General features: G+C 32.7%; 1 protein-coding gene across 3 annotated transcripts in view; it reads right to left on the minus strand.

Annotated features, from left to right (window-relative positions):
- Nucleotides 1-20777, minus strand: part of LOC118192654 (uncharacterized) — a 74073-nt gene that overhangs the window by 48274 nt on the left and 5022 nt on the right. For all 3 annotated transcript variants that reach the window (XM_035363654.2, XM_035363655.2, XM_035363656.2), the window contains 3 exons: nucleotides 13443-13524; nucleotides 9881-10012; nucleotides 7063-7168 (listed from right to left, as the gene is read on the minus strand). In XM_035363654.2, coding sequence (XP_035219545.1) covers nucleotides 7063-7168; nucleotides 9881-10012; nucleotides 13443-13524 — 320 coding nt within the window. The remainder of the gene's footprint in view (nucleotides 1-7062; nucleotides 7169-9880; nucleotides 10013-13442; nucleotides 13525-20777) is intronic.

The following is a 20777-nucleotide window of genomic DNA, read 5'->3' on the forward strand; positions in this document are numbered from 1 at the left end:
AACTTTTCTTAATGAGTTTTAATATTTTAAATTTAAGAACCTTTCAGCTGAATTAATCCAATTTCCCTACTTGAAATTGTAGTTTACTTAAAACGTGGTCAGACCTGAGTTCAATAAATACCTTAAAAGATATAATGTTTTACAAACTAGATATACAAAAAATTACAAAACTGAATATTTTTTATTTACTTCACAGAGAGATGCAATTAAAGAATTAAAATAAAAAATACTACTCAAAAGCAGTCTTTAAAACAGTTAACAAATCACATGAAGTACAAAAATAGAAGACAAGACAGATGATAATATAAAATTATTATCCTCCATATTACATTCTCCAGAAAGGAAACAAACTATGCATTTAGAACTGGTAATAATTAACTACATCTTAACTCTGATTTGTTTCTGAATTTCTAAATTTTCTAGCTTTGAAACAGTTAAAATTTTTACATAAGGTCTGGATATTAATTAAAACTATTACATGTTTTAAATATACAAACGCATGCATAAAGAATATTTAAGAGTTTAAATGAAAAAAATTTTTAAATGATTTGTACTTAAAATAAAAATCATTATTTAAAAATTAAATTCAGTCATTTTAAACTGAATTATTTCATAAAAACATGAAACTTATAATTTTCATACACACAAGTAATGGGCACTTTAAAGCATCTAAAATAAACAATAATAGAAATATAATCAAGGAAGCTTACTAAATTTTTGTTAATCTTTGAATTATGGTAACTTGGTGATTTTTTGGCGAAAATTTGGCGACCAACCCTGCTACAGCAACCTGCTAGTTTTTGTTTGGACGCCATTTTGTTTTCGCGGAGTAAAGGCATGTTTTTTTTTTTTTTTTTTTTTTTTTTTTTTTTAGCTAAACATTTTTTTTCCAACAATCTGCTAGCCGAATTACGTTTATGCTAGAACTTTTATGGAACAAAAGTGATTAATCGTGATGAAGATGAGGTGCGAAATTGGGAGAAAGAACAGAATCGCAAACTGCTTGCCGCGTTTTTAAGAATTGCACATAAACAGTATCCATGTACATGTTGACCTATTTTCACTTAAAAAAACATCCCAGAATTGCACAAAAATGGCATTGCGCACACTCTTGACTTTATCCATGTATACTGCTAAAGTCCTAGGTAGTAACCTTTATCGCCTTACCAAAATGTCGCCAAACTACCAGTTACCATATTCCAAAGATTAGCCTAATTTTTTTAGCAAAAAGACAGTAACAATTTCATTGATCTTTTTATTATAATTTTAACATTATATATAGATGTCATTTGCACATTTTCTTCTTTCACAAAAACAAAAATGATGATATAAAGGCTACAGGTTGGTTAATCAATAATTTAAAAATAATTAAAATAGAATAAAAAAAAACAAAGATTCCAAAACTCAATATACTTTAAAAAAACTTTAAAGTGTGAAAATAACTTTATCGCATTCCACTTATTAATATCAACTTAACTTTTACATTATAAGTTATAGATAATCAGTTTTAGAAGCCTGATACTACACACCAGGTTGAAATTCACTTCCAAATTCTAGATATAATGACTACAAAAAGAAAGGTTACATGATACTTACTTAACTAGGAATTCTTCACTCAGTACAATTAATTATAAGAACTTTTAATTAGAGCAGGTATAGTTGAACAGACATCTAATCAGAAAAGACTTTTATCTATTTGTCCCAAAGAAAAAACTCCTCTAAATCTTCCTTTTAAAATTATTTATTGTATACTACGAGTTAAAGAAGTGTAATATGAATTACAAATAGAAAAATTAAACATCTCATTCAAGCGGTAAAGTCGCTGAACAGATGTAGTTCGACTTTAGATCAATTCCAGGCAAACAGCTGGTTTCACAAGCATTTTATGGTTTTTCGGTGTGTGTAACGTGAATGTAAGCTATGCTCCATTGGAAAATCTCCTGTAACGACATTCCTCCCCTTAGGCAGATAGCCCTTGCACGCTTTGCAATAATCAAATAAATCAAAATCTTATTCTCCACTATAAAATAGGAAGTTATTCAAAATTCAATGAAGCATTTTTAAATGCATAACAAATAAACAATGCAACTGATAACAAAATTTTTTACACTAAAATATATACTAATTCATTCGAGTTCCTATTTTTCCACATATTTCACAAATGATCAGAACACCTTAATCTATTTCTGTCTAAATGTATATATGCCAGCATATCATAGTCAACATGAGACCACATCTTTCTTCAATAGTCAACAGTAAAAGTTTAAAATGCCCTGAATGAAATATTTAATGCAGCTAACAATTGCCAATGGGGAAAATATGAGCAAGTTTTGCATGTCTAAAATAAAGCCAAACTACTACTCTGATCATTTTGGCCATTTGAATTAATAAAAATGATTTTTATTATTATTGTTTATTTACTTAAATGATAGATTATAAAGAGAAATTCAAAAAAATTAATGCATTCCTTATATTGAAAAATCATGGTATTAATTCAGACATATAAATTTAAAACTGCATTTTTTAAACAACAATGTTAGTTAACCCTCTTAGCATAATAAGTTTGTCCCTTAAATTTCAAAGTTCTCCAAAATGGCATGAAGTGGTAGTTTCTTGATTATAATTCCAAAATGACCATCTCACTTTGTACCTTGACAACCATTTCTTCCAATATACATCCGACCTGAAAACGGACTGATCAAGATCTGGCAGATATTTTCATGCATAATGAATGGGAAAGCCATTCTTTAATGTGGAATTTTACGCCCATAAGGAGACTAGGTCTCTTTCCAAGAAATTCTGGTGAAACTGTGAAATCCCCACCAAAAAATGCAAAATTTAAACCGTATGTAAAAAGACAATGAGCAATGTAGGCAGTATGAGACAATCCTGTTATCCACAAAATACAGTCATCCCTCACTACTTCAAGGTTCATTTATCACAGCCTCAGTACATCACGGATTGTTCAAAAAAATTCATCAAAAATTCAAAATTGAGGAATTATGGTGCGAAGGTTGCCCGCACGCCAGCAGAAGGCAGGGAGTGCCCACATAATTCAAAATCCACGGCTCTGATTGGATGGCTAGCATCCTGCCATTTGATATCCCTCCAGACTCAGGAATCTCGCAAGCTGATTGGCTTAGATGTTTCACTTACCTTCGCTCTCATACCCAGCGAAGACAAGTGCTCATTCAAATTAATGTTTGAGTGATGCTTAGTCTTGAGGTGTGCTAATTCTTGCTGTTCTCTTGTGTCTTTATGTGAAAAACAGTGCTTGTGATGTCCTTGAAAATGGCTCCTAAACGTCCTCAATCCTCTCGTGAATCCAAGAAGAAGAGAAAAATTATGACAGTGAATGAGAAAGTTAATTTACTGGACATGCTTAAGGCAGGCCATAGCTATGCATCTGTTGCATGCAATTACAGATTGAACGAATCGACGGTTTGCTATATAAAAAAAATCTGATGTGTATACCACATGACTTCCTTCTACGGAATATTAAATTATACTCATTTTTTCTTGCATTTCATTTAAACTTATTGGATTCAATTAAATCTACTTCGCCGACAACGCATAAAACACAATAGAATAAAGGCATTCTTTAAAATTCACTCTAGTATTTGTTTACCATAGCGACACTCCGGAGCTAGATTCAATTAGCAGTATTATATTTTGTTCATATTATAACTCAGAACGCACAAAATTAATATCATTTAAAAAATTATCTAATCGTTGCACTCTGGAGCTAGATTCAATTAGCAGTATTATATTTTGTTCATATTATAACTCAGAACGCACAAAATTTATATCATTTAAAAAATTATCTAATCGTTGCACTCTGGAGCTAGATTCAATTAGCAGTATTATGTTTTGTTCATATTATAACTCAGAACGCACAAAATTTATATCATTTAAAAAATTATCTAATCATTGCTACATGTTCTATTCAAATACTATAATAAAGCTAGAATGCTGTATAAAAGAAATTAAGCAAACAAAACAAAAAAGAAACAGTTTTTCACAGACGATTGAGTATTTCTCATTCAATTAATTCAGTTCTCACTTCGCGAGAAGGCAAAAATACATAAAAACTCAAAATATATATATTAAAAATTACGAAGTAAATCTTAAACACTTATTTCCTCGAAAAAATTCCAGAAAGGATTAAGCATGATTTAATTGGCAATAATAAATGAAGGTGTTATCTTTGGTGTTGCAAAGCTAAGTTTCTCTAGATTGGCAACAAATCCACTAGTCTGCTGTTTGAAATGTAAGCAATCAATGGCCGCCGTCACAAAAAAGGCTTAGCGGCACTTAAACAACTTTAAAATTGTTAATAATTCTAAAAATATTGCACACAGATTTACTAAAGGCATAAAAACCTTAACCGGAAGATAAAAACAACATAATTCAACCATTTTTAAAGCAAAAAATGTACAATTTACAAACATATAAGAGTAAAGAAACTGAGATCACTGAGCCTGGTAACAGAGTGGATATATATATAAATATATTTATAAACGTTTGGTGCGGTCGATTGCAACCAAAATACGAGGTGCACATCTACATGTTATAGCAGTCCTGTATACAAAATTTCAACGTTCCGAGGCTACTCGCTTTTGAGTTATGCGAGATACGTACATACGTTTGACAGACGCCACGAAAAATTCTCTTCAGAATTTATTTTAAAGCAGTTTTATAATTTTTTTGAAGGAAAAGAGTATTTTATTCTGTCCTTACGTACAGATATCACGCAAAAACATCGTTAAATTGCATTCGATAGCGGTCAAAATGGATATTTTCGTTGAAATATGCTGCCTGAAACTTTTCGCGATTACAATACTTCCTTTTTACTTCGTACAAGGAAGTAAAAAGATGAAGTGAATATCCATAAAACTGCCTCGATAACATTCTCCAAGGACACTAAGCGAGTTGTCACTTCTCGAAATAAGCGAATTGTGAAAATGGAGAATACCTTATCAGTGTGGATATCGGACTGTCGGGAAAAGAAGGTTAGTCTCGATACCAATATAACTTCAATTAAAGCCAACGCCCTGTATAATAGCCTCGTTCCTGAAGGAGAGTTGAACGAAGACAACGAAAATGAACTTCAGGCTAGTACCAATACCTCGAGGAATCCTACCTTACGAGAAAAATGTGGTTATGTTGCCAGCAAGGGCTGGTTCAAGAAATTCAAGAGGAGATTTAGCCTTCGCAGCAAAATCCTTTGTATGGGAAGGCCTCCTTAACAGACCAAGAGGTAGCTCTTCGTTATGTCAAGGAAGAGTTTCCGAAAATAATTGATGAGAGTGGTTATCTTCCAGAGCAGGTCTTTAACATGGATGAGACTGGACTCTTCTGGAAGAGGGATGCTGTCCCGGACGTTCCTTTATAAAGACAAATTGAAGAGGCCAGGGTTCATGGGCCCACAATGATCGAGTGACTCTCCTCATGTGTGGGAATGCTGCAGGCTTCATGCTCAAGCCCTGCTTAATTTAAAAGTCCCTGAATCCTCGAGCTTTGAAAAACAAAAGCAAGGCCTTGCTGCATGTCTGCTGGATGCCCAACAAAAAGGCATGGATAACAAAAGCCCTCACATTCGACTGGTTCGTAAACTGCTTTAGCCCGCAGGTAAAGCTGTACCTCACTGAAAAGGGGCTGCCCTTTAAGGTCATCCTCTTCATAGACAGTGCAGGAGGGCATGCAATCAGTCTCCATTATGATGAGGTCTAAGTGGAATTCCTGCCCCTCAAGACCACTTCCCTTATACAACTCATGGATCAGAGGGTCATTCGGGCCTTCAAGGCCCTCTACACGAGGTCCACAATGGAGAGCCTCATCTTCTCCATCGATAAAGACAACGTGGCCTTCAGCCTGAAGAACTATTGGGATACAACATTGCAACATGCCTGGTCAGCATTCAGAATGCTTTTAATGGGATGAAAGAGCAGACACTGATTGCAAGTTGGAGGAAATTGTGGCCAAAAAACGTCACCCATGGGTACAAGGAATTTACGTCTGACGAAGTTCACCACTCCGCCGTAGATAAGGCTGTGAGGCAGGCTCGGTTGGTAGCCACTGAAGGGCTCTCTGACATGACGACAGAAGAAGTGAACACACTGATCGAGTGCCACTCAAATCCAACAAGGAACTCGTCGAAATGACAAGATTGTCGAGTGAGGAAGAAAAGGAGGTAGCTGATGACGGTGATGACAATGAAGCTGAAGAATGTGGCCTTACCTTGGAAAACCTGCAAGAGCTCTGCAACAAAGGCCCGAAGAGATCAACGATAATATGGTCAGATATGTAGAATTCAGTAACCGTATTGACAGTGTAATGGCATTGTACAAGGGCATCTTTGCTCAGAAGAAAACACTAGAGTCACAACTCCTCATCAGGATGTTCCTTTGTGCAGCGAAAACATTCTGCAGAAGCTCCTCCTGCTGCCTCAACACTGCCTCATGCAGCTACCCCAGCTCTATCCGGAGCTGCCCGTGACGATCCAGTGCCCCTAGCACCTGACAATGAGGCGCCATCTGAGGAGCAGTAAAACTCTCATTAACCTGTGCAGTAAATCATCTTCATCTTCTTCGCCTCCATCATACTGCACAGGTGTTTCATCAACATTTATAAAGATCAAGCGAAGAGAGGTGAGTTACGTACCTTGTTATAAAAGAAAAGTTATTATAAGAATAAAAAAGCTCTAAAAACATATTTCCAGTATATATACTTTAGTTACATATACATATGTTACACATGTATCATATTTATATTATTAATACATTATTTTATATATGTTATTTATACTATTCATATTTTATTTACATGTTTGAAACTATTCTTTAATGTTCTAATGATAACATATGCACTTATATGGTGTCATATACACTTATTCATATTATACATACACAAAAAATGTACGTATGTTAAAAATGAGAGGGTGACACTACTTCGTGGTTTTGCACTTATCACGGCCGGTTCTGGTCCCTATTTATTAACCGCGATAACTGACGGATGACTGTATATAGAAAATCTCAATATACAGGAAGGTAAATGAAATACCTTTTAAGCATTTAGCATATTTTAAAAGATGGCCATAAGGGTGGTCAACTTGTAGATCAAATTTGATGGTTTGAAGAAGTATCCTTTCCAGGGTCATCACTTCTTCCTAGAAATATAAGACAAGAAAGAAATATGTAAGTATACCAAAAAAAAAAATACAGGAACTAAGCTAGAAAAACAAATATAAAAGTTAAATTAACGAAATTAAAATTATTTCCAAAGAATAAAAATTTAAAGATTTTGTCATGCATCAAAAGGAAGAAAAAAAGATAAATAATAACACAGTATCAGAGAAACTCTTAACATGGCTAATATACTGCCTAACACATAGCTAATATACTGCTTAACTCAATTTTTTATATTTTATATGTAATTACATTTGAAAATTTTGTTCAAGATTGCAGCTTCTTAATTTTGACTATAACATTCATTTCCTCGTTGTTTATCCATCTATTTCTCAAGTCAAAAAAGTATATCTACACATGATTTTTAAAATTCCATATATTGTTAAAAAGTAATTGCAAAATTTTACAAAGAAATTTTTAAATATAAAGATAAATAAATATATACCAGTCTTTTCAGAATGTATTAAAAATGTGATCAGTAGTTTTTAAATTAAAATACTGAATGATTCAGAAATGAAAAAATAATTTGAATTTGGCAAATGAAAAAAAAAAATTATTTATTTCACATGTTGCATTTTTTCAGAAATGAAAGTAGTTTTTTGTTTAAAATAAAAACTGAAAGATAAAGACTATAAAAAAATATGATCATACACTCTATGTTAATAAGCAAATCCAATTTTTGTTTCAAACTTCTCCTGAAGCACTTAAAAGTAGAAAACAAATATGCCATTCAGTTGTGCAGGATACAGCATTTGCTTTGCAAGTATTGTATTTACCATACTTAATACGCTCGCAATCCATATTAAATAATTAATTTTAAATTCCCTTCACACTTTTTTGATACACTGAAACATAATTTTAATAACAGACAAAAGGGTTTATTATGATATGAAAAACAAGTATAATTAACAGATTACAAATGACATTTTCTAAGTAATGTAAGCCTGATTTTGAAAGTTTTGAACTAACGAAAAGAATCAATTATGTAGAGAACTTTTGGAATATAATGGAAAAAATGCATCCGTCCAACTTAAAAAATAAACAATAAAAAGTAGCAGAAAATTGTGCTAGTAAATTCAACAGAAATAAAAATGAAATAAACTTGGCAATCTTATGGTTCAAATAATGGTAACGTGATTCATGAAATCTTTTATAACTTTCTACAAATTTAGAAAACATGAGACATTGTTTACAGTTATTCCATGGTTAAGCAGCACTCAATTATATACACAAAAAATGCAATAGGAACAAGGTGCTAACACATATGCATTCTATAACGTTTCTACATCATATATGTTTTATTAAGTTTAAATTTGAAAATAAGAGTGTCACTCAAAATGCCAAACTCAAATGAACATTTTTCCGACTGTCTGACCATCATGTACCTCCTGATGAGTTAAACTAAACCAATCTGCTTTCATCTGAGTTGAACTAGCTAACATGACATAAAAGAGTGCAGATAATCCATAAGGATATTTAATCTCACCCTGACAAGATGATTTTGAATGTTAACACCTTAAAAAATGGGATGTGGAAGTTATATTTCTATCTCCTATTCAGTTGGCACTCAAACAGGAATATTAACTCATTTACAACACTACTTCCGGAGAACTACTTATGTTAACATTAAAATAAGGGACTACTTCTTCAGTCAGCTAGGAACAGTTTTAAAAGTTATCAGACAAAGAGCTTTGCTAACAGTATCTGAAATGTTTCACTGCCAATGGAAGAACAACACTGGACAAAATTTTAGCCTAGATCCCTCTTTTTTTTTTTTTTTTTTTTTTTTTTTTTTTATGGAAGCATTACACACCATGCCAATAAATAAGCTACGGTTTTCATTAAGTCAAAACACAGATAGCTTCAACAATCTAAAATCTGCAAATATAATAAGGTCCTAAAAGCATACACGTTGCAAATACAGCAATCACACCTTAAAAACATCTTCTGTTGATTGTCTTCACTTACAGCCTCTGTCTGTCTGAAAAAAATTACAGCCTCAACTCAAGGCATCAAAATACCACTTCCAGTCATCATCCATGTTTGTAACATTCATTGCTTTAATAACAGAACCAAGCTGGTAACTTGCAGTGAAATAAAAATGGGCTATCACCTAATTCAAAAACAAAATACACACAAAGCAATTAATCACGGCAATATTTGTATACTTCCCATACATTCTCACAAGAAGCAAAAGTACTGTTTATTTCATTGTGAAGAATTAAATAACAAATTAAAAAATACATCATAATGAAGAATAATGAGTGATTAAATTTGTATGATTATTAAAAATAATTTCTTTTCATAATATGCTAAACCCATCCCAAAAGACTGTTGGTGAAACTAACTTGACTGATAAAGTTGGTGAAACTAACTTGACTGATTAACATTTTATTTCCGACTGAAACAACACATTAAACTAATGCCAATTTTGCAATTCTCAGTTTAGATGCAAATGAAAGAATTTCAGCTATTACAAATGCAATCAAAAACTAAAACTAGATTCAAAATTATAATTAAATATTGGAACTTAGGTACTCTTTATATGTCAAAACTTAATGTTTCAGAGCATGACTTTAAATTTCTTGCTAACATCATTTAATGAAAGAATTGAAACAAATCTTTAAGTTTTACAAAAAGAAAGCAACTAAAAATCTTCTCTCGGATAATTCACACATCTTAAAAACATTTACCTTAGGATCATCTCCAAACTGTAAGAACTGAGAATCGCCAAGGAATGTCCTAGCTATTCTTATAATATCTTTACATTTCTTTGGAGTCTCTTCAACTTTACCAGCAAGAAATAAACAACAACAAGCAGTTACCTAAAAAAACAGACATACAGAGCCAAATAAAAAAACAAAAACTAGATTTAAAATTTGAACTCCAGAAACTGAAAATATGGTAATATTCGGTTTCGAGGGCCGTAAAAAAATTGCAGCGAAATGTATGCACGAAAGCGCCAAATCTAGCAAACACTCACATTTAACAGAGTGCCAAATCTCGCGTACACGCTGATTTCAGACTGCGTAAGTTTATATAGTTCTATATTTCTTAAGATGCCACTGAAACACTAGTTTAATTTTTAATTCCTTTTTTGATATCCTATGGATTTAACAATTTGGAAATTGCTTATGATGAAAAATCTGCGATAGAATTTGTAATATTGTAATATTGCGATAGAATTTGTATAAATGGGTAAAGTGCAGAATCACCCACTGCTTGACGCGTTTTTAAGAATTGCACATACTTGGTATCCATGTACACATCGACTTATTTTCACTTAAAAAAAATCCCAGAATTGCACAAAAATGGCACTGCGCACACCCTTGACTTTATCTATGTACATATCGACCTATTATCACTTAAAAAGTAAAAGAAAATTGACAAAATTCCAATTGTTTTTACCCTTGTAAAAAGTGGCAAAGAAATAAGCGGGCGATTCTGCACTTTACCGAAAATGTTTTCAAAGAAAAGGCATCATTCATTATAGAAAATTATGTTTGAACAACCAACGAGATGACATTATGCTTTAGCAATAACTCGGTAGCGAAATATTATATGAAATTAACCTATTATCTAAATTAAAACATCAATATTTAGATAGTTATTTACTATTATACTTCCTTTCTTGCGTTAGGGTTGCCACAATTGCTTTTGGCAGCACTGGCATCAACAATAGTTTGGCGATTTTTTATGGCTCTCGAAACCGAATAGTACCGAAAATACTTTTGAAAGCAAATTTTAAAAAGTTCTTTTGGCTGCTACTGTATTGCAAACATATATATTCAGAGGAAAGAAGGGAAAAATAATTTAAACTTTATTCACATATGATAAGTATTAAAGACATTAATAAACTTATGAGTTACATATCACTTCAAGAAAAAAGCAATACAATCTTTCTTCACCAACTAAATATGATTTATACATCATATTCAGTTCGTAAAGAAAGACTGTTTTCAAATAATCCTTTGTTTACATATTTTGCACGGATATCGGCCTAGACAAATTAAAACAAACTTCTATAAAATCAACAAATCTACCTTCAATTTAAATAAAAAAACGAGGTTAGAGTTGACTTTAGGACACTCTTTGTATTATCGCGAAGTTGCTGTTTCATTTATTGCCAAGTTGTTGTTTCATTTATGGTAGTCTGAGTAGTTGAATGTTATGGAAACCCTATTATGAGGTAATCATTGTGGTAAATTCATAAGAGCTTGTGGTTGTGTTGGTTAAGAAGTACATGGCTTGTTTCGTGGCTTAGACAGTAAAATGGCCGAATGTGGTAAGATTAATTTGAAGTTTCTGTATGATTTGAAAGAAAGGGGAATAGAGCATTACTTGACTGGTGTGTAAATGAAGGTTTACTTAGTAGCCATTATTAGGTGTACTGTTTGCAGGAAGGAAATGTGTAATGGTCGAACGTTCTTATGAAGGATATTTTTAACTCTTATTTTGTGAATTTATGTGGCAATGCCAGTATACAGATTTTAGTTCAGATAAGTTTAGGAAGTTTTTGGATGGAAGTTAAGGAATTTTCTTTGACTGAAGAAGTGTGAATTCGTAAATAATGTAAGTGAATATTTCCTTTGTGTAGTGCAAAGATGAATTTCCTTTTTCATGTTATTTCAGTGTTTGATTTAAAATATAGTTTATTGAGATTATATATATTTTTTGTTGGTTACTCCTTTGACTTTTGAAGTGCATATAGTTCGATGTGTATATGGAGAAACTCAAGGGAATGTGCAAAGCCTAGTTTGTGCAATTAATACCATTTTTGTGCAACTCTGAAATGTTTTTTTTAAGTGAAAATAAGTCAATGTGTACATGGATACCAAGTTTGTGCAATTATCTTTTTATTTTGGCTTTGTGTAACAAAGATTTAGCCTAGTCCGTACAATTCTCTGATTTTTTTTACATGAAAATAGATCGATGTGTACATAGATAAAGTCAAGGGAGTTGGCAATGCCATTTTTGTGCAATTGTGGGATTTTTAAAGCGAAAATAGGTCGATGTGCACATGGATACCGAGTTTGTGCAATTCTTTGTCTTGTTATTTTGGCTTGCGTAGTGGTGATTTTTGCGCTAAAAATCGCATTTATGACACTGTATTTTGAACAAATTCCACAAAGGCACAAATGTTACAAAAGCATGTCAAAATTTAGTGAAAGTTTTGGGTGGAGATGCAGCTTTGGATAAAAGATGTTATGATATGGTTTGAAAAATTTGAAGCAGGAGATTTTGACCTTAAGGATAAACCACACTTTGGGCGGCTGTCTTTAATGGATAATGACGTTGTAAGAAGATCCTTTTTTGACATCACTAGATTACAGAAAAGCTTAATTCAGCTCAACAAACCATTTTAACCATATTCGAAAACTAGGTTTGGTCTATATAAATATTCCAATTGGGTGCCTCATGAGTTGAATGAGAAAAATTTGCATGATCCAGTAGTCATATGCACATCTCATATTGCTTGGAACAAAAATTAACACTTTTTGGACCGAATGATAACTGGGAAAGAAAAGCCGATTCTCTATGAAAACACTGTTAGGAAAACAGCATACTGTGAGTCTGAACAACCTGCCCCCTCTACCACTAAACCAATTTTGAGACCGAATAAGAGAATGCTGCATATATGATGGAACATACAAAGACCAATACATTAGGAACTTTTGAAACTTAAGAAAAACTCAGAGTGACACCATTGGCAAATAGACGACTTAAACACAGCAATCAAAGAATAGAGGTCGATGCTATTCAGTAGGAAGTAGTATTCTATTCAATAATATACTACATCATGATAATGACAGACCATATGCTGCTGGTTTGGTGATTCAGAGAACTGAATAGCTAGGTTGAGAAATTCTGCCACATCCACCATACTTTCCAGACCTAGCACCCTCTTATTATCATTTGTCTCTCTTTTAGCAAATTTTTTTGAAAGGAAAAAATTCAAAACTGAAATAGATGTCAGCCAAACACTATTTGAGTTCTTCACCCCTAAAGACAAAACTTTTTTTCAAAAATGGTTTCTACAAATTCTCATCAAATTGGGCAAAAGATCATATATAATGACGGAAATTACATTGTAAAATAATTATTATTAAAGTAATGAAAATTTTATTATTTTCTTTCACTTCCCAAATGGACAGGATTTTCCAGTAGACTACATATATATAAACAAATACATTTTATTAAAATATGAAACAAATAAATATTTATTAAAATATTTGAAGAAAAAGGGCTACTTACATATCTAGGAAATGTCTTGAAGGAATGAAACATATAAAACCTATGAAAATATACAACACCAGTAGCCATAGTATCATACCGTCTAAATGCATGGTTAAGAAAAATTACTCAGATATGAAATCAAAGAAAAATATTTGCATTCAAAAAAATACTTTTACAATTTAAGATATCACATATTTCCTAAGATTTTAAAAATCTCTAGCAAATCAAATTTCATAGCCATTAAATTTACATTTCAAACACCAAGAAATACAGAATAAAAAGGAAACTTTCTCCAGCAGTTAAGAAACAATTTATCTGTAACTGTTAAATACTGTGCATATAAATTCAAAGACTCAAAAAATTATGATTCCAGTATATCAAAAGATCTTGTACACGTCATAATATTATCATTTATTATAAAAGTAATATGTTCTATATATAAATTCAAATTAAAGCAATTAAAAGTAAATTAAAAAGCCTATATATTATTATGAATAATTGATTTATATATATATATATAATTACAGAACAATTCTTTTGAAAATAAAATATAAACATGCGTAGTATTTTTGCGCATTAAGCTGTAGAAAAATTATCATTAAAGATATAAAGTAAGAAATTTATTAATTATGAATTTAAATTTCCAGTCTTTGTGAAATATTAGTTCTAAATTTCTTACTTCATGTCTTCAATCATATATCAAAGACTGAATTAAACTGGTAGAATGCAAACGGCCAGCCGATAGCTGACATTGTAAATTGTACAAAAAGGGTCGGTCTTGCATCTAACAATTGAAAGTCAAGTATTGGCCCCCTTTTGTACCTCCTGGTCTCTCTTTGGAGTGCCTCCGCTATGATACACTCTACCTTCCTCACCATTATGGCATCTTTACATCATGACAACTGCAAAATAGCATGTAAAAGTTCATGCTAGTCTTGGAATACAGCAGGAATTGAAGTTGGAGACCCAATGGCATTTTTTACTGTGGATTGTACACGAATCACGAAATTAAGGATATGCACTTTGTGTAGAGCGTTGTGGACGAAAATGTGATTAAGGCACAGAGACTTTATCAGGAATGGTTTTCGATGTGGCAGACCCCAGATCTGAAAACATGGGAGCGTTTGCATCACCGGCTGTGTGAAATGGGATCCTTCTCCGTAGCCAAGCAAGTCACAGGGAGTGAAAGGAGTGTCAGGATACAATAGCTTTCAGAGAATATTCTGCGTAGGGTGGAAGATCAACCAGGATGTAGCACACAAGGGGTTTCACATGTCTGTAATGACGGTTTGTGAGTGTTACAAGCGGAACAAACGCACTCCTATCACACGAAAGTACAAGCCTTGTCACCGGTGGACTAACAGTCAAATGTAGATTGCACACATTGGTACCTCCACTGGAATGCAGATCAGCCACATTTCGGTGCACATGCTCTATTCATGGACAAGTGCACTTTCACCCACGAGGGCGCTTTTAATATTCACAACTCACATACGTGGGCATCTACCAACCGCATGCCACATGTCCTCATTCATTCCAGTGGCAGTTCTCCGTAAACGTTTGGGCAGGAATCCTCCATGACCACTTTGTTAGTCCATACCTCCTGCTACACCATCTGGACAGCAAATCGTATCACATATTCCACGAGAGGAATCCGACTCCAGCTCCCATCAGGTCAAGAATGTGGTTCCAGCACGATAGTTCACCTGCACACTTCAGCTTGGATTCGTCGAACACTTTAGATACAAAGTTCCCAGGGCGATGGATAGATCAAGGTGGTCCCATAGCTTGGCCACGAACATCAGCAAATCTCTTGTATTTGGACTTTTTCCTGTAGGGCCGTATGAAAAGCCATTGTTGCCGGCGATACTCAGAAAGTGCCTGGTGTTTTCCCAAATATGTCAGTTCCTATTCTGCAGGTGTGAAGCCTGCATTACGGCTGGCGGAAGGTCTTTCGAGGATGTACATTAGTTACATTCCTGTTCATAATTTTTTTTTTTTTTTTTAAGTATCTCCTGTCATTCTTATGTTAATTCTTTAAATGTGACAGTAGAAACCTACCTTTTAACTTCTCACCGCTTGCATTCCAACCATACATTCTATGATGAATATTGCTCATATAGCTGTGTTCTATCACCCCATAAAGTTTTTCCTACCTTTTTATATTCACCCTGTATATATTACTTCTTTGTATGCAAAACAGAGATATATTAGCGAGGAATTTATTTTCACTTTTCTGAAATACTACCTAATCATCTATGTTTTTTTATAAATAAACTAAAAAAAAAACTACACTCAGTAGCACAACAGCCCAGGTGGCCATGGGCTGTAGTGCCCTTTTTCTGCTTTCTTGATCTTTGGGCCCCGAAGTGCATTAGAATATGCCCTGGGCAAATGGTCAGCTTGTCCCAGTCTCCAAGCGAACTTGGTACTCATTTTATCGACCCACTTAAGGGATGAAAGGCTGAATCAACCTGATGTGCTAGCCACTTCGTAACCAGGCTTATGTTTTGTTAGAGTGATTATATTAGTTACTTCATTATTGTAAAGCATATTTAAGTTAACAGCCTTAGACAATTTCATAAAACATTTTATGAGGAGACTGTTATTTATATTATATACAAAAAATATTTTAAAGACATCCATGCAATGAAATGATTATGCAAAGGGATTCCAATAAATAAAGCTACCAACATTCAGAAGTTTTCATTTATTAAGACAATGAAGGATTGATAATTTAATGCCTTCCACAATCTTCGGGCACAAAATATCAACATAACATACTATAATGTTTTACATCACAGAGGTAATCTGATTCACATGATTATTCTACGAAAGTGATTCCCTAAGTATAATTAGTATTTTATTAACTTGTTGGACTCATATTCTGCATAAATACTCCGCATTGTACCAAACATTGTTTTTTAAAGTACAGTCAAATACCGAAAATCCGCCGACCTGAAATTCACATTGCCTCTCAAAATATAAACATTCAGTTTATAGGTTCCAGAAACCGCAACATTGAGAACGAAATATCTTAGAAAAAATACTTACCGAATAATGACTTCATAATTACCGAATAATAATGAGTCATAACGGAAATACCAAATTATTGACATCATGATAAAAGTTATTTGCCCTCTAATCTGCAACGAGGTAAAAAAGCAGACGATTCACACTTCTTTCAAGTTCACGATTCATGTTGTATTTTCTGAGATTTGTTATTTCAAGAGATTATTTAGTGCTGCCTTATTTTTTTTAACCGGATATTTTGTGGATAAATTAAGAATATTTTAAATTTCAGCCCTTTTTAATACAATTACAGATAAGAAATGCAATCATGATTTTACTGCTTGCAACGTTGAAAAACGTAAACACGTTGCATTGCCGGTAATGCAAAAAGTGCAAATTCTGCAAAAGATGGAGGCAGGTGCTACTCCTTGTTTTATAGCAGAATCTTATGAAACTGCGACACGATTGTATATGATATACGGAAAAATAAAGAAAAGCTGTTGAAATTTTACAGCAACAGTGATTCTAACACCGGAATTCGAAAACAGAAATCTTTGCATGAGGCGAATTTGGCAAATTTTTTAAACGATGCAGTGTACATATAATACAATGAATAATATAATCAATTTATATATGTAATAATAATTTAAGGCATATAATATGTTATTGCAATAACGTATATAATAATTTAATCAAATGTACAGTCAAAAGTCTTTAATCTGGACGTCAGGACTTCGGCGATTCCGGATTATAGATCATCAGTTTAAATCTGGTAAGATGGCATGCAGAAATTATAAAATTAAAAATAGGAAACCGTAATTTATAAAATAATGAGCAATTATGATCTAAAGGGTATCAAAATTTACAAAAAAAAGAAGCTTAATATTTATTTGTTTACTTTACTAAACATTTCTTTCAACGCGCGCATGCGTAAAGCATACCTTACGCATAGCCGAAATTAGATAATTGCAACCAGAAAACTATTTGATTTGTATTCGCGATATTTATAATGACGAGGAATTTGATTTAAATCATATCAAAGACGGAGTACATCGAGATTAAATACTACATTTAGTAAGGAATTATAAGCCAAATAAAATAAAAACATCTGCCCTGAAGATAACAATAGTGCTAACAGATCAACTTCCAGTTCATTGCGCTCCGCCGCGACGTCCCCCCCCCCCGCGCAGAGCAGCGTGAAATTGATAAACAGATTTCGGAACGGTTAGATAAACAAAGGATATGCCTTTATCCATTTTTGTAGCAATTCGTTTTTTGTTTGATGGACATTGAAACATAATTTTGTTTTCTAGATCCTTTGGGAGCTCCAGCATCGGAAATTCTATTTGACATAATCAAAAGTTCAAGCTTACTTTTATACAATTGCTCTTACAGTCTGCAAAGAATAATAAGCCGGATCCAATTCGAAGATTAAGGAACAACGCAATCATCAACATTAACTGAAATAGATAATTAGATAATTTTAGCGCTTATATCGTCTGTTATACATTAAACGCGCACGCGAAAACATATTCTGCGCTTGCGCAGACGCATATGCGCAGTCGTAAATGTCTTGCGCGCACGCGTAAACGCCTATGCGCATGCGTCAACGCAGCGTATGCGCAGAAAGATTTTAGCTTTGATGGCCGGATTATAGATCATTCCGGATTATGGGTGTCCGAATTAACGACTTTTGACTGTATCTAATATGCCTTTTTTATTTTGCACTTTTAGTCTGAATATTACGATTTATCTTTTCTGTCCTGAAACTCACAAAATCCTAAAATCCGCAAAACCTCTGGTCCCAAGCTTTGCGGATTTCTGGACTTTTACTGTATTATAATTTCCCTTTGTTTCATATAAGCAAATAGGAAGAAAAAAAAAAAAAAAAAGCTTTCAAAATTTGCTCTACTAATTTTTTTTAAAAAAAGGAAACATTAGAACTCATTAAGGTAGTATTTTGCTTCCTTTTTGTAATTTTACAAAAAAAAAGGACGAGACCATAATTGTGTGAGGCGCCAACAACTTTAGGTATCAATTTGTAATAAAATCAGAACAGAATTCAGAAATTAGAGAACTCTGATAAATTTATTAAAAAATTAGGTTAATCTTTGGATTATGGTAACTTGTCGATTTTTTGGCTAAAATTTGGCGACCAACCCTGCTACAGCAACCTGCTAGTTTTGTTTTGGACGCCATTTTGTTTTCACAAAGTAAAGGCTTTTTTTTTTTTTTTTTTTTTTTTTTTCTCCTCTCAACATTTTTTTTCAACAATCTGCTAGCCGAATTACACTTATGCTAGAACTTTTATGGAACAAAAGTGCTTAATCATGACGAAGATTAGGTGCAAAATTGGGAGAAAGTGCAGAATCGCAAACTGCTTGCCGCGTTTTTAAGAATTGCACATACACGGTATCCATGTACACGTCGACCTATTTTCACTTAAAAAAACATCCCAGAATTACACAAAAATGGCATTGCGCACACTCTTGACTTTATCCATGTACACTGCTAAAGTCCTAGCTAGTAACCTTTATCGCCTTACCAAAATGTCGCCAAACTACCTGTTACCATATTCCAAAGATTAGCCAAAAATTAAACTGATTGAAAAGAAAGGTAATAAAAATTAAAATAATGCTTTAAAAATAATGTATTTAACAAATAATTCTTATTTCATAAAAGTTTTATCATAAATAAATATAGCTTTGGTTGATCTTTACAATATGGTAACTGGTAGTTTGGCGACATTTTGGAGGCGATAAAGGTTACTACCTGGGACTTTGGTAATAATGTGAGCAGTACTCAGTTCCGATTACGCATTACTTTGTGTGAGGGAAATGAGAGATCATGGGATATGTCATGTGATATTAATGGACGAATTACGGTTCTTTAATTGGAAAAGGGGGAAAAACGGGAAAAAATCTGGAAATTTTGTATTTGGCTTTATTCTGTGTTGTGTGAAACAGTGTTCGTGAATTTTTGGATCCCATGGCTGTAACTAAAGCAAATTCGAAATGGGTATTTAGTGGTATTGAAAAGGGTAGTAATAAATGTTTCTTTAATGTTGTGCGAGATAGAAATAAAGATGTTTTATTAAGTTATTTATTTTACCTGGTACCTTGCTGTGAAATATAAGTATGATTTTAAAGATCCTGAAACAGAAAGAAGAAAAGTTTATCGGACACGTAATCAAGATTCTGAAGAAGATTAGGTAAGTTAGTATTTTTAATTATTTGAGGATATTATTTTTATGGATTGTTCTAAATGTAAGGTGGAAGTAAAGGAATTTGGTATTATTGGGAAAATTGTTATTAGCAATGATTTAGTTTAAAGTAATTAGGATTGTAAGGTAATTTTTATTAATTTAATGTATGTGCTCATTTATATTTTAAGTAGTGTTTTTGAATTTAATTATATTTTAATTAAATGATAAATATTTTGTGAGTTTTATGTTTGTAGGAATTTGGTATACGTTTTAGTTGAAGTAAACGTGCATGGAAATAATTTAAATATCTGACACTAAGTATTTGTAATGGTTGCGGTATGAATTCGTTGGTGACGTTTATAATATAATAGATGATTTAGAGGTAAAAGTTTTTGGATATTTTATTTATTTTATATGTGAAAATGTTCATATTTGGAAAGGGTAAATACTTTTTCGCGATCAGGTAATTTCATATATGTTCTTTTTACCGGGTTTAAAGATTGAGAAAATTGTCATGTATTTTCGTGAAATTTTTCTAATTTATGAGAAAAAAGCAGTGTACATGGATATAGTGAAGAGTGTGCACAATGCCATTTTTGTGCAATTCTGGGATGTTTTTTTAAGTAAAAATAAGTCGACGTGTACATGGTTTAGTGATATTTTAATTAAATGATAGTTATTTTGTGAATTTTATGTTTGTAGGAATTTGGTATACGTTTAAGTTGAAGTAAACGTGCATGGAAATAATTTAAATATTTGATACTAAGTATTTGTAATGCTTGCGGTATGAATTCGTTGGTGACGTGTATAATGTAATAGATGATTTAGAGGTAAACGTTTTTGGATATTTTATTTATTTTATATGTGGAAATGTTCATATTTGGAAAGGGTAAATACTTTTTCGCGATCAGGTAATTTCATATATGTTCTTTTTACCGGGTTTAAAGATTGAGAAAATTGTCATGTATTTTCGTGAAATTTTTCTAATTTATGAGAAAAAAGCAGTGTACATGGATATAGCGAAGAGTGTGCGCAATGCCATTTTTGTGCAATTCCGGGATTTTTTTTTAAGTAAAAATAAGTCGGCGTGTACATGGTTTATGTGTATGTGTTATTTTGAAAAATGCATAAGGAGT

The sequence above is a fragment of the Stegodyphus dumicola genome, chromosome 9 (genome assembly GCF_044657685.1).
Source record: "Stegodyphus dumicola isolate Sdum_Otavi_A_Nest chromosome 9, ASM4465768v1".
Taxonomy (NCBI): Eukaryota; Metazoa; Arthropoda; class Arachnida; order Araneae; family Eresidae; genus Stegodyphus; species Stegodyphus dumicola.